The 14,492-nt window shown below is 36.5% G+C and overlaps 1 protein-coding gene across 4 annotated transcripts in view; it reads right to left on the bottom strand.

Moving 5' to 3' along the window:
* Nucleotides 1-8,673: 8,673 nt before the first annotated feature.
* The window catches only part of LOC148944929 (uncharacterized), a 57,208-nt gene continuing 51,389 nt past the window's right edge, over nt 8,674-14,492 (bottom strand). For all 4 annotated transcript variants that reach the window (XM_089099318.1, XM_089099317.1, XM_089099319.1 and 1 more), the window contains one exon: nt 8,674-9,818. In XM_089099318.1, the coding sequence (XP_088955444.1) occupies nt 9,622-9,818 (197 nt within the window). In that variant the 3' untranslated portion in view covers nt 8,674-9,621. The remainder of the gene's footprint in view (nt 9,819-14,492) is intronic.

The following is a 14,492-nucleotide window of genomic DNA, read 5'->3' as shown; positions in this document are numbered from 1 at the left end:
ACTGTAAATAAAAACCAAAAGGCTACTGCATCATTGGTGCTTAACTGAAAACGAATTATGCTACAAATATTTTCTTTTCCAGTTCTTACAGCCTTGAAAATAAAAATAAAATTACAGTGAAATAAGTTCTTAAACCGATGGATCTTTCAGCAATTAATATCATTATACATCAAATATTCAGTTTGATATTGTTTATACTTTCCAAGACTGTTCAAAACGCATATAGTTTTCAGTAATGCGCCAATGAATCAGTAGGTTTTAGACTTTTACAGTGAGAGAAGGAGGTCATACCCAAACTCTTCTTTGTGGTGATTTTTGTTCGTTTCAAGCTTAATTTTCATATTCAATTTAAGTTTCACTCGTTTTAAGATTTATTTATTAATTTACATTAATATCTATTGTATGCTTGTTGGCAGTAATTGTTTATTTAATTTCTGTTCGTTTTAAGTTTTATTTATACTTCAATAGGAAGATATTTTTTTCGTTTTAAGCTTGATTTTCATATTCAATCTAAGCATTACTCTCTTTAAGATCTATTTATTGATTTATATTATTACTTGTTGTATGTTTTTGCTATGGTCGTTTATTTATTTTCTGTTCGTTTTGGGTTTAATTTATTCTTTAATGGTAATTTCTGGTTGTTTTCAGTTTGAATTTTTTGAAAGTATTTGTATCTGCTGAGCTTAAGTTTAAAATGGCCTTTACTTTTCTTTGAAAAACTTATTTAACGTAAAGTTTTTTTTTTTACTTAATTTTTGTTAGTTTTTGATTGTAAAAAATTTCAAGTTTTTTAAAACTTCATCATTTCAAAATTCAACTTAAAAAAAAATCAAACATTAATAAAAGTAACAAAAATGATATCAAAGTAACAATATCAAAGTGAAAAAATGGGTTTGTGTCAACCTCGGAGTTTTTATTATCTGATGTTTGAACTATTTTTAACAAAATTGCTAACTCAAAATTTTTATCGGATGGGTTAGCGGAAAAAGGGCGTGGACAGACTAGATTAAGCTTCGGTCTCTTTTGACTCTTTAAAAGTTAACTAGAACTTTCTATTTTCAATCAAATGAGCCCTCTCTGAATTTTATACGAGTATCCCTTCTATAAGAACCATATATATCCCCAGAGTATAATTTACAACGCCTGTCCCTGGGCCCTGGGGGGTTTTGCCGACCCTGGAGTTTTAATATCTGATGGTTGAACTATTTTTAACAAAATGGCCACCTGAAACTTTTATCGTATGGGTTTATCCATCCGATATACCCAAAGGCGTGGAGGGCGGGAAGGGCTTGTGGAGGGCACTCCGTTCTTTTTTCACCTTGAAAACTACAACTTTTAATTTCCATTCAAATGAACCCTCTCTGAAGTTTATACGAGCACACCTTTCATAAAAACCATATATGTTCCCAGAGCAATAATTACAACGCCTGCCCCAGCCCTAGGAGGGGGGAGGGGTTGTGTCGTCACAGGAGTTTTTCTTATCTGACCTTTGAACTTTTTTTTAACGAAATGACCATACATAAAGGAGTTTTTGTTATATTATCTTTGAACTATTTTTAACAAAATGGCTACCTCAAATGGCTACCGACCCTGGAGTTTTAATATATGATGGTTCAACTACTTTTAACAAAATGGTCACCTGAAATTTTTATCGGATGGGTTTATCCATCCGATGCACCCAAAGGCGTGGAGGGCGGGAAGGGCTAGTTGCCATCCAATCTTTTTTCATTCTGAAAACTACAACTTTTAATTTCCATTCAAATGAACCTTCTCTGAAGTTTATACGAGTACACCTTCCATAAAAACCATATATGGCCCCAGAGCAATACTTACAACACCTGCCCCGGCCCTGGGGGGGGGGGTTGTGTCGTCACAGGAGTTTTTCTTATCTGACCTTTGAACTTTTTTTTTAACTAAATGACCATACGTAAAGGAATTTTTTTTATATGACCTTTGAACTATTTTTTAAAAAATGGTTACATAAATTTTTTATCAGATGTATTCGGGGAAAAAGGGCTTGGGGGGCCAATTGCCCTCTGATTCCTGTTGATTCTCTAAGTGTAAACTATAACTCTCGATTTCCAATCGAATGTGCCCCCTTTGAAGTTTGTATGACGACCCCTTCTATATGAAGTGCCTCTGCGAAAAAAATAAATGGAATTTTGGGGGAGGTTAGCCGATCACTTTTGTCTCTTAAAAGGTAAATTACAACTTTTAATTTTCAATCAAATGTGCCCTCTATGAAGTTTATACAAGCTTCCCTTCCATAATAACCATGTGTGCCCCCCAGGGCATAACTTACAACGCCTACCCCCGGGCCCTGGGGGGCTGTGTCGACACCGGAGTTTTTGTTATAAGAACTTCGAACTATTTTTAACAAAATGTCTACCTCAAAATTTTTATCTGATGCATTTAGGGCGTGGAGGGGGGGGGGGGCTAGTTGCCCACCGATCTCTTTTGACTCAAGAGTCAAAAAAGTGAACAAGAACTTTCAATTTCCAATCAAATGAGCCCTCTCCGAAGTTTATACGAACATCCCTTCCATAAAAGTATATATGCCCCTACAGCATTACTCATAACGCCTGCCTCCGGGTCCTGGCGGATTCTGTCGGCACAGGAATTTTTCTTATCTGACCTTTGAACTATTTTTAATGAAATGGCTTTTATGAAAATTTTATTGGTTGGGCTTGGGGAAAAAGGGTGTGTGGGGCGGGGGGGTGGAGCTAGTTGCCGTCGGATATCTTTTGACTCTTGAAAATTGAACTAGAACTTTCAATTTTCAATCAAATGAGCCCCCTCTGAAGTTTATACGAGCATCCCTTTCATAAGAACCATATACGAACCCAGGACAAAAGTTACAACGCATATCCCCCGGGCTCTGGGGGGGCGTTTTTGTTATCTCATTTTTGAACAAATTCCAAAACACTGGCTATCTCAAAAATTGTAGGGGGCGGGTTTGGGGAAAAAAGAGCGAGGGGGGTTAGTTTAACTCTCTTGACTCTTAAAAAGTGAACTAGAACTTTCAATTTTCAACCAAATGAGCCCACTATGAAATTTATACGAGCATCCCTTTCATACGAACCATTCATGCCTTTAGGGCATAACTTAGAACGCCTTCCCCTGTACCCTGGGGGGTTCTATTGACACCGAATTTTTTCTCATCTGACCTTTGAACTATTTTTAACAGAATGTATATCTCAAAATATTCATCAGATGGGTTTTGAAGAAGAAGGCGTGGGGGGGGGCTAGCTATCCTCTAATCTCTTTTGACTATTAAAAAGTGAGCTCAAACTTTCAATATCCAATTAAATGAGCCCTCTCTGAAGTTTATAAGAGCATCCCTTTCATACGAACAAAATACGCGCCATGGCATAGCTTACAACGCCTGCCCCCGGGCCTTGGGGGGTTGTGACGACACCTGAGTTTTGTTATCTGACTTTTGAGCAATTTTTTACTTAATGGATATCTAAAAATTTTTATTGGATGCATTTGGGGAAAACGGGGCGTGGAGGGGGGGGGCTAGTTCTCCTCCAATCTCTTTTGACTCTAAAAAACTGAACTAGAACTTTCAATTTCCAATCATAAGAGCCATCTCTGAATTTTTTACGAGCATCCCTTCAATAAGAACTATATATTCCCCCAGGGGATAACTTACAACACCGGCTCTTCGGCCCTGGGAGGCTGTGTTGACCCGTGGGTTTTTGTTATATGGTCTTTGAACAATTAAAAAAAAGCTATCTTAAAGTTCTCATCGGACGGGAATGCGGAAAAAAGACGTGGAGGGGGGGGGCTAGCTGCCCTCCAATCTCTTTTGACTCTTAAAAAGTGAACTAGAACTTTAAATTTCCAATCACATGAGCCCTCTCTGAAGTTTATACGAGCATTCCTTCCATAAGACCCGTATTTGCCCCCGGGGCATAACTCATAACCCTTGCCGCTGAAGACTGTGAAGGGATGGTCCTGCTCAAACTTATAATTTCCAGATCTTTCAACTACGTTGAACAAAATGGCTATATCAAAATTTTGATTGGATGTGTTTGTGGAATGGTGGGCGTGGAAGGCACGTCAGTTGCCTTAGAATCACTTTCGACTATTAAAAAGGGAACTAGCCATTTAAATTTCCAATCTAATAAGACCTTTAAAAAGTTTCTTCGACAACGTTGTCTATACAAAACCTTATATGCTCCCAGGGCATAACTTACAACCCTTGCCCTGAGGGCTGTGGGGGAGTTGTCGTCCTCAACGACCTAATTTCTAGAACTTATAACTAGGTTTAATAAAATGGCTATCTCAAAATTTTCATTGGATGTCTTTGGTAGAAAGGTGGGCATGAGAGGGGGGTGAGTTGCCCTCCAATCGCTTTCGACTACTATAAAGGGCACTAGCCCTTTGAATTTCCCATTGAATGAGCCTTTTTTGAAGTTTCTACTACAGCGCCTTCTATAAGAACCTTATATGCCCCCAGGGTATAACTTAAAACCCTTGCCCTTAGGGTTTTGGGGGAGTGGCCTGCTCAGGAACATAATTTCTCTCTTGAAATCAACTATGCTGAACAAAATGGCTATCTCAAAATTTTGATTGGATGTGTTTGGGGGAATGATGGGCGTGAGGGGGGTTAGTTGCCCTCCAACAACTTTCGTCTATTAAAGAGGGTACTAGCCCTTTGAATTTCCAATCGAATGAGGACGCTTTGAGACTTCTACAATAACAGTTTCTATAAAAATCTTATGTGCCCCCAGGGTATAACTCATAAACCATCCTATGAGGGTTGTGGGGAATGTTCTCCTCGAAAATACAATTTCTATCATGAAATCAACTACGCTGAACAAAATGCCTATCTCAAAATTTAAATTGGATGTGTCTGGGGGAATGATGGGCTTGGGGGGGCTAGTTGCCCTCCCATCACTTTCGACTATTAAAAAGTACACTAGCCCCTTGAATCATAGGCAGTGCGCTAGCGCTGCCTAAGTAAAAACGATGTGGGCACAATGTTTTTTTTTTGTTCTCCATACCCGGGCACTTCATATCGAAGGAGATGTCGTAGAAACTTTGAAATGGGCTCATTCGATTGGAAAGTGCTTGGAGGGCAACTTGCCCCCCCCCCCCGCGCCCATCATTCCCCCAAACACATCCAATCAAAATTTTAAGATAGCCATTTTGTTCAGCGTAGTTGATTTCCAGATATAAAATATGTTTTTGAGGTGGACACCCCCCCCACAACCCACAGGGCAAGTGTTTTAAGTTATGCCCTGGGGGTATATAAGGTTTTATAGAAGCCGTTGTGGTAGAAACTTCAAAAAATGCTCATTCGTATGGACATTCAAAGTGCTAATGCCCTTTTTAATGGTCGAAAGTGATTGGAGGGCAACTAGTCCCCCTCCACGCCCATCATTTCCCCAAACACATCCAATCAAAATTTGAGATAGCCATTTTGTTTAGCGTAGTCAATTTCAAGATAGAAAATATGTTTTTGAGGAGGACATTCCCCCAAAACCCTCAGGGCAAAGGTTTTAGGTTATGCCGTGGGGGCATATAAGGCTTATAAAGAAGGCGTTGTCGTAGAAACTTCAAAAAAAGCTCATTCGATTGGAAATTCAAAGTGCTAGTACCCTTTTTAATAGTCGAAAGTGATTGGAGGGCAACTACCCCCCCCCACCCATCATTTCCCCAAACGCATCCAATAAAAATTTTGAGATAGCCATTTTGTTCAGCGTAGTTGATTTCCGGATATAAAACATATTTTTGAGGAGGACACTCCCCCACAACCCTCAGGGCAAGGATTATAAGTTATGCCCTGGGGGCCATATAAGGTTTTTATTGAAATCTCTGTCGGAGAAACTTGAAAAGGTGCTCATTCGATTTGAAATTCAAAGGGATAGTTACCTTTTATAATAGTCGAAAGTAATTTGAGGGCAACAAACCCCCCTCTCACGCCGCCTTTTCCCAAAACACATCCAAACAAAATTTTTAGATAGTCATTTTATTCAACGTAGTTGAAAGTTTTGGTAATTAGGTCTTTAAGGATAACAAACCCCCCCCCCCCACAGCCCTCAGGTTTGTAAGTTATGCCCTGGGGACAAATAAAGTTTTTATTGAAAGCGTTGTCGTAGAAACTTCAAAAGGGCTCATTCAATTGGAAATTGAAAGGGCTAGTGCCTTTTTTTAATAGTTGAAAGTAATTGGATAGCGACTAACGCCCCTCTCATGCCCACCATGTTCCAAAACACATCAAATTAAAATTTTGAGATATCCATTTTGTTCAACGTAGTAGAAAGTTCTGGAAATTAGGTCTTTTAGAATGATAGCCCCCTCAGAGCCCTCAGTAAAGGGTTATAAGTTATGCCCTGGGGCATATACAGTTTTTATTGAAAGCGCTGTCGTAGAAACTTCAAAAAAGCTCATTCAATTGGAAATGGAAAGGGCTAATGCCTTTTTTAATAGTTAAAAGTGATTGGATAGCGACTAACGCCCCTCTCACACCCACCATTTTCCAAAACACATCCAATCAAAATTTTGAGATAGCCGTTTTGTTCAACGTAGTTGAACGTTAGGGAAATTAGGTCTTTTAGGATGATAACCACCTCAGAGCCCTGAGTGCAAGGGATCTAAGTTATGCCCTGAGGGCTTATAAGGTTTATGTAGAAAGCTGTTGCATAAATCATAGGCAGTGCGATCGCGCTGCCTAAGTAAAGAACGGGGATACTCGAGAACGAGACAAGAAGCAGGGACTAAGTAAAGAGGAGGACACTCCCCCACAGTCCTCGAGGCAAGGGTTTTAAGTTATGCCCTGGGGGCATATAAGAACGATGTTGGCACAATGTATTATTTTTTAATTTTTTCCTTTAAAGCAGGGCACTTCGTATCGAAGAAGTTGTCGTAGAAACTTCGAAAAGCACTCATGGGGCATATAAGGTTTTTATATAACGTGTTCGTAGAAACTTCAAAAAGGGCTCATTCGATTTGAAATTGTAATGAATAGTCTTCATTATAGTAGTCTAAACCGATTGGAAAGCAAATAACACCCCTTCAGCGCCAAACATGTCCTCAAATCGATCATATCAATATTTTGCGATGGTCATATATTTGCATGCAGTTCAAAGTTCGGAAAACTAAACCTGTGTGTAGGACACCCCCCCCAGAATCTTTAGGGCAATGGTTATAAGTTATACCCCTGGGGTTATATAAGGTTTTTATTGAAATCTCTGTAGTAGAAACTTGAAAAAGGGCTCATTCAATTGGAAATTCAAAGGGCTAGTGCCCTTTTTAATAGTTGAAAGTGATTTGAAGGCAACTAAACCCCCTCTCACGCCCATATTTTCTCCAAACACGTCCAATCAATATTTTAGGCAACCTTTTTAATAGTCGAAAGTGATTGGAGGGTAACTAGCCCCCCCCCCCTACGACCATCATTCTCCCAAACACATCCAATAAGAATTTTGAGATAACCGTTTTGTTCAGCGTAGCTGATTTCCAGACATACAATATGTTTTTGAGGTGGAGACTCCTCCACAAACCTCAGGGCAAGAGTTTTAAGTTATGCCCTGGGGGCATATAAGGTTCTTATAGAAGGCGTTGTCGTAGAAACTTCAGAAAAGGCTCATTCGATTGTAAATTCAAAGGACTAGTGCCCTTTTTAATAAGCGAAAGTGATTGGGGGGCAACTAGCCTCCCCCCCCCCACGCCAATCATTTCTCAAAACACATCCAATCAAAATTTTGAGATAGCCATTTTTTTTACCGTAGTTGATTTCCGAATAGAAAATATGTTTTTGAGGAGGACACTCCCCCAGAGCCCTGAAAGCAAGGGTTTTAAGTTATGCCCTGGGGGCATGTAAGGTATTCATAGAAGGCATTATCGTAGAAACTTCCAAACATGCTCATTCAATTGGAAATTCAAAGGTCTAGTGCCCTTTTTAATAGTCGAAAGTGATTGGATGGCAACTCGCCCCCCCCCCCCGCCCATCCTTCCCCCAAACACATCATTCCCCAAGGAATTAAGGTTCTTGTTCCATTCTCCGCATAAAGATGCAAAAAGGCACTTTTCAAAATTTCAAGGGTATTTTTCGTCTAAGAAAAAAAAATCATCAAACCAAAGGTATTTTCTACATCTAGGGGTACTTTTACCCCCTTCCTGTAGGTGGGTCTGTATAGAACATGGTAAAGAAACAAAACAATTATTGTTTACAATGATGAAGGGTATTATAATTCTAGTGATTTCTGGTCAATAATCTAGTGATTTATGTGCTGATTTAGTAATTTTTTCAACAATCTAGTGATTTTTTATCTCACCGATTGGCAACCCTGTTTCTAGGGCTATAGTGAAAGAAAGGCTGTAAAAATCTCATTATAAATGGAGTATTATGGGATAGCTTGAAAATTTTATATGACCCCATTACTTAACTCAAACATATGCAATTGGATTGCAAAGCCTGTTTTCGTTTAGTTGCATTTCTAATTATTTCCTGTTTTTATAGTTTTGATAATTTTAACAGAGGTATTTCCCATAAAATAACTTTTTTTTTAATAACTAGCTTCCTTCGTGTGCATTTAAAAATGCAACATTCATGGTGACCTGTGCCACTTAAACTGCATGTTTTCAGATGTCCCTTACGTCGAATAAACATTTACAACTTTCCCAATCACATTCTGATTTTTTACCATATTTTTAATATAATTAAGACACGCACAAAAAAAACATATAGACAGATTTATAAAAAAATCAAGAGGCCATTGCTCATGAAATGAAACAATATCCGTTGCAAAGAGAGCAAGATTTTGAAAGAGAACATCAAAAAGAAGAAAAGAAAAATAAATGTGGAAACGGAATAGAAAAAACAAAACAATAATTCTGACTTGCCAGGTAAAACAAAACCCAACTAATTGATGACTTAAAAGTGACTGTTAGGTTATCAAAAGTATAACAATATTAAAGACTTCCTTATCTATTCCATTATTTCACGTTAATAAAAAAAATTTTAAGAGCACATTATAGTTCTCAAATCTTAATTCGGATTTAAAAGTTTTACCTTCAATTACAGGTAGCTTTGTATTCCAAGCTAATATACTTTTTAGCTTATGCTTTTCTCATCTTTCTGCGTCATGTATTAGACTCTCAAAAAATAAACAAAATGTGTCTTTATAACAAAAACAATATTTGACTACGATTTACACTAAACACAGTTGATGGATGAAAGGAAATAGCAAAGGCGTCTATTACATTACATAGTAAGGTGTTTGATCTTGTTAGGAAAGTATATAAGCTATGCGGGTCTAAGTTTCAATCTCAATTACCAGGAAACTAAAATAAATTTGCTGGTTATACTCAAGCCAAGTTATATTCAAAAGCGTAACTAGGTCTGAACTATGGGGGGGGGGAGGAGGCAAGAGAATCTGTGAAAAGAACCAGTTAATTTCAAGGATTCAAACCGAAATTATGCCAATAATATTCTACAGTATATGAAATAGCTAAATGAAAAATAATGAAAATATGATTATTGAAACCAATAAAGCGGAGCGGAGAGTCTGACTTCAGGGCCGTACCTCTTTATAGCACAAGACATATGAAACCAAACTAAAAAAATGAACTGAATCACTAACGAACAGCCAAATTTCTAAAATAATCTTAACTCTGTGAAGTTACAGCGGTGGACGACTTTCCGTCACTACTTCCACTAACACTTCCAAAAATCGGCTTTTCAACAATATCCAATTTATTTTTATTATTCAAGCCTAAGTTGCCTTCATCATAAGGCAGTTTTGGCAGTAGGCGTCGGAGGTGTCGTAATGATTTTGAATCACCAGCTTTAATTTTGTTTTTATCTGAAAAAGAAAATAGATCATAGATAAAAATGAGGATATAAATTAGTACTTCCAATGCCCAAGGAATTTTTGGGGATTTTATAGAGATTATCTGTCTTGCCCCAATAAAAACTCGTTCTTTCCTAAATTCTCCCGAAATCATCAATCTTTTCAAATCTTATTAAAAACCAAAAAAAACAAACAATATTATTACATATATAGGGTGACAGCTATTATCAGCGCGATAACTAAATGCCCATACATTTCCGTTAAACAAGGATAATACGTCAAAACGACTTCCAACGTCAGACCAAAAGAGCATATCATGGTAAATACTTAATTTCTAAATTTGAAATATTTATATTTAAAAAAAGTAGACGATCGCAGGATTGCCACGGACACAATCGTGCATTTTGGAAACATTTTCCACTATTAGGTCATAAGCATTCAGCGAGGCCAAAAGGATTATATTACAAAAATTTGAGGCACATTTGATTCATAAGGTACGCTTTTTTCCGAAAACAGCCTATATCCTAGCACGGAATATTGCTTTTGATAGATAAGACAAGCGTATTGCAAAAAAACAAGGCTCGAACTAGTGTTGGACGATATCTGATATCGATATATCGGACCAAATATTGATATCGAAACATATTATCGAAACTGATATTTTTTAGGGGTCTCTAACCCCTATATTCCCAACGAAAAATTCACCACATAAAATTCTTAAAATTTTCAGCATACATCTTCGGGATTCTTTGCAGGTTTGAATTCTTTCATCTATAATTGATTTTGCTTATCTTTATCTTACATCTTACCCTGGTTTCTTTTTCGCAAGAATTCATTTCCGGCACCCGAGTCATATACGTGTGAATTATTACCAACTGAAAATGAAAAGTTCGCAACAAATGATGTTATAGTGAAAACTTAAGATTTTGAATGTTATCAAAGCTAAACTAGCCGATCAAACAGAAAAATTATGTATCTATCAAAGATAAATTAAGGCAAGGTAATCTAGTTTAATTGTAACTATATATATATATATATATATATATATATATATATATATATATATATATATATATATATATATATATATATATATATATATATATATATATATATATATATATATATATATATATATATATATATATATATATATATTTGTATATATATATATATATATATATATATATATATATATATATATATATATATATATATATATATATATATATATATATATATATATATATATATATATATATATATATATATATATATATATATATATATATATATATATATATATATATATATATATATATATATATATATATATATATATATATATATATATATATATATATATATATATATATATATATATATATATATATATATATATATATATATATATATATATATATATATATTGCCGCTGAGTGGGGGATCAAGGAAAAGGTTGTTGCTGTAGTAACTAATATTGGAGCAAATGTAGTTCGGGCCGTAAAGGATGCTGCATCCCAAGTAGGTACAGAATGAACAAATGGTTCGACCTTTGCAGATACTCTAAATTTGATTTATCTGCAAAGCACGCCTCTCGTCCAAAAGGCTAGAAATATTGTCAGCTTTTTCAGACGTAGTGTTGTAGCTACCGACAAATTTGCGGCAGAGTTTAAATCTCTGTTGACAATGTTTGTACAAAAAAACTAATACCTGATATGACCAATTGATGGAATTCGCGTCTCACTATGTTGTGTAGTATACAAGATTTGAAAGAGTCGGTAACAAGCTCGCTTGGCCTTCTATGTAAAGTGGACCTCATACTGACTGACAGTGAGTGGGGTGTTATTTCAAACGCGATTGCGGTGCTTACACCCTTTGAAGAGGCAACTATTGAACTCTCTTACAAAAGCTATCCCCTATCTCGAAAGTCCTGCCTTTGTCTAAGATTTTGAGACGCCACCTTGTTCAGGTAGATTTTGGTTGATTCTCAGCTGTGGCTTATGAGCTTCGAAAGGCTTTGCTGAATAAAATGCATTGTAGGTTTATAAGCCTTGGTCAGGTCAAATCTTTTGTCAAGTCACAGTTGCCACATATCTTGACCTGCGTTCCAAGAAAATGTATATTTCACCTGACGATCTTCTACAAGTTGAAAGCAAAATTGCAAACCCGATAGATTTGGCCTTAATGGCTGCTGAATCTCGATCAGAAGATACAAGTACCATGCGATGCAGTCATATCAGAATCAAGCCAGTTTGTGGGGTTCAGACGAGGAACTCCTTATAGTCAGTACAGGACATGCTTCAACAGCAGCCGAATACATGATTGCTCTGCAAACTTTCAACAGGGAGCCAACAGTTTCAAGAGAAACTTGTCCACTCAAGTGGTGGAAGTCTCGTGGCATGGGGTCCCAAAAACACCTGTACGAAGTTGCAATGAATTTCATGTCGGTGCCCACTACCAGTGTCCCTTCTGAAAGTGTTTTTCAATGCTGGTCAGATAATCACTGAACAGGGGAACCGATTCTCAGGAAAAAACATTTTTTTTTTTATTAATAAATGGGTCACAAGAAAAACAACATACAAATCTCCATATAATGCTAACAAAACTGCATATAACACCAACAATATCAAAATAGGTCCCGAGAGAGAAGCATTGACATGCTTCTGTTTTGAATAGCAAGTAGTTTATTTTTCTCATTTACTGAGCCGAATAATTCCAAATCTGGGTTTTATTATATTCATTTATGTAATCGAAATTTATTTTTATTATTTGATTTTATACTATTTGAATTTTGAAAAAAAAAGTTATGACGAGTATAAGAGTGCAATAGCCCTTTAAATTATTATCGGGAATTTCAACGAAATTTGTTCAACGAAGTTCAACGTTCGCTTAAATATTTCTTATACTTGATTACTGAAGACATTGTTAGATTCTCTTTGGACTATTAGCTACAAAATGGTTATCTCCCAATTTCAATCGAATGTGTCTTGGGTAAAGAGAAGTTCGACGTATATCGCCCATAGTTTCCGCCCTATTCAAATTCCGATTTCCAATTCAATAAGCCTTCTTCCGAAGTTTATACGACCACCTTTTTCATAAAAACGTTAAATACCGTCGGGGCATACCTCAAAACCCTTTCCCTGAGGACTGTGACGGGGTTGTCATTCTCATAGATATCATTTCTGGACTTTTAAACGACGTCAGGCGAAATAACTATCGCAACATTTTGACTGGAAGTGTTTGGGAAAACTATGGGCGGGGGGGGGAGGGTGATGGGGGCCCTCCAATATTTTATGACTATTAAAGAGGGCACTAGTCCTTTCAATTATCAACCGACTCAGCTGTTTTCGAAGCTTCAACGACAACAAATGGCCATCTTAAAATTTCTATCAGATACGTTTCGGGAAAATATGACGTTTGTGTGGGCGGGGGGGGGGGGGGATATTTGCCGTCTGATCACTTTGACTATTAAAAATTGCACTAAAACTTATGATTACCAATCCATTGAGCCGTCTTTGAAGTTTATGCGACCCCCATTTCTATAAAAACCTTATATTCCCCCAGGGCGTAAATTAAAACCCTTGCCCTGAGGGATATATGGGGTAGGGAGCCCCCTCTTAAGTTTATACTACCACCCTTTCTATAAAAAAGCTTATATCCCCCATGACATAAGCTACAACCCTTTTTTCTGAGGGTTGTGGGGGTTTTCATTAGTAGTAAAAGGGTAGGCAGTCCAGAGGAGGGTCCTTATATGGAAGACAATTGGTAGATCTAAAAATAGATCGACAAAAGTAGATATAAAAATAGCCTTATGACGATAAAGGGAGTCCAAATATGGAGCACTAAAACTAAACAAGAGGCCTTAACAACCGCTCATAGTAACCACAACTAATATAAGGATGGATTTTCAGTATAGATCATATTAGTGAGAGAAGAAAATTCAGAGAGAGAACAGATTGTTTATACTCGTTTATTATTTGCTAAGATATATATTTGCAATAATAAGTGGTATGTTTACACTATTAGAAGTTTATAGTAGAGCTGGTAGCAGCAGCAGCAATGATACAAAGACAAGAGTATCGAACATAGCAGTAGAAATTATAAGAAGATCTCGACTATGTCTTGAATGGGATGATGTGTATGCAAGATACGTGATATCATTGACTAAATTTAAATTAGAGGAACAATCATGCTTCGCTACGAAAGTTGATATAGTGCATATACATAAAATTCAAACTGCTTTAAATGCAACAGTGAAACATATTGAGGAGAATAACCTATATCAGTAATTGTATGCGTAATATATTTTATTGTTGTAATTATACACACGCACAATAAAAATGATTTGAAATCGAAAATGTTCTCTTTCTTCTTGTAAGACTTTTTGTTAAGTAGGTTAGCGAATATTCTTGAAGTAGAACGAATCCCGGTTAGTCTAAAGTCCTCAGTAAGAGTGTTAGGATTGAAAAAAAAATGAATGAATTTGAGAAAGAGAGAATTATGTTGAGTCTTGTGATTATGGAAAAACGTTTGATTCTAGATGATGGTTTTCTGGAATTATCTCTTCAAAGGAAGATATTTTCTAAAAGAACACTTGATAATATAATAAGAAATTATTCTCCATCATTGGACTATTGTATATAACTTTTATGACGTGACTCAAATGCATTTACTCAATTTATT

The sequence above is a fragment of the Artemia sp. Qi Xiang Cuo genome, chromosome 13, assembly GCF_049724085.1.
Source record: "Artemia sp. Qi Xiang Cuo chromosome 13, ASM4972408v1, whole genome shotgun sequence".
Classification (NCBI taxonomy): domain Eukaryota; kingdom Metazoa; phylum Arthropoda; class Branchiopoda; order Anostraca; family Artemiidae; genus Artemia; species Artemia sp. Qi Xiang Cuo.
The sequence above is the reverse complement of the archived record's forward strand: the minus strand, read 5'-3'. Positions and strand labels throughout refer to the sequence as shown.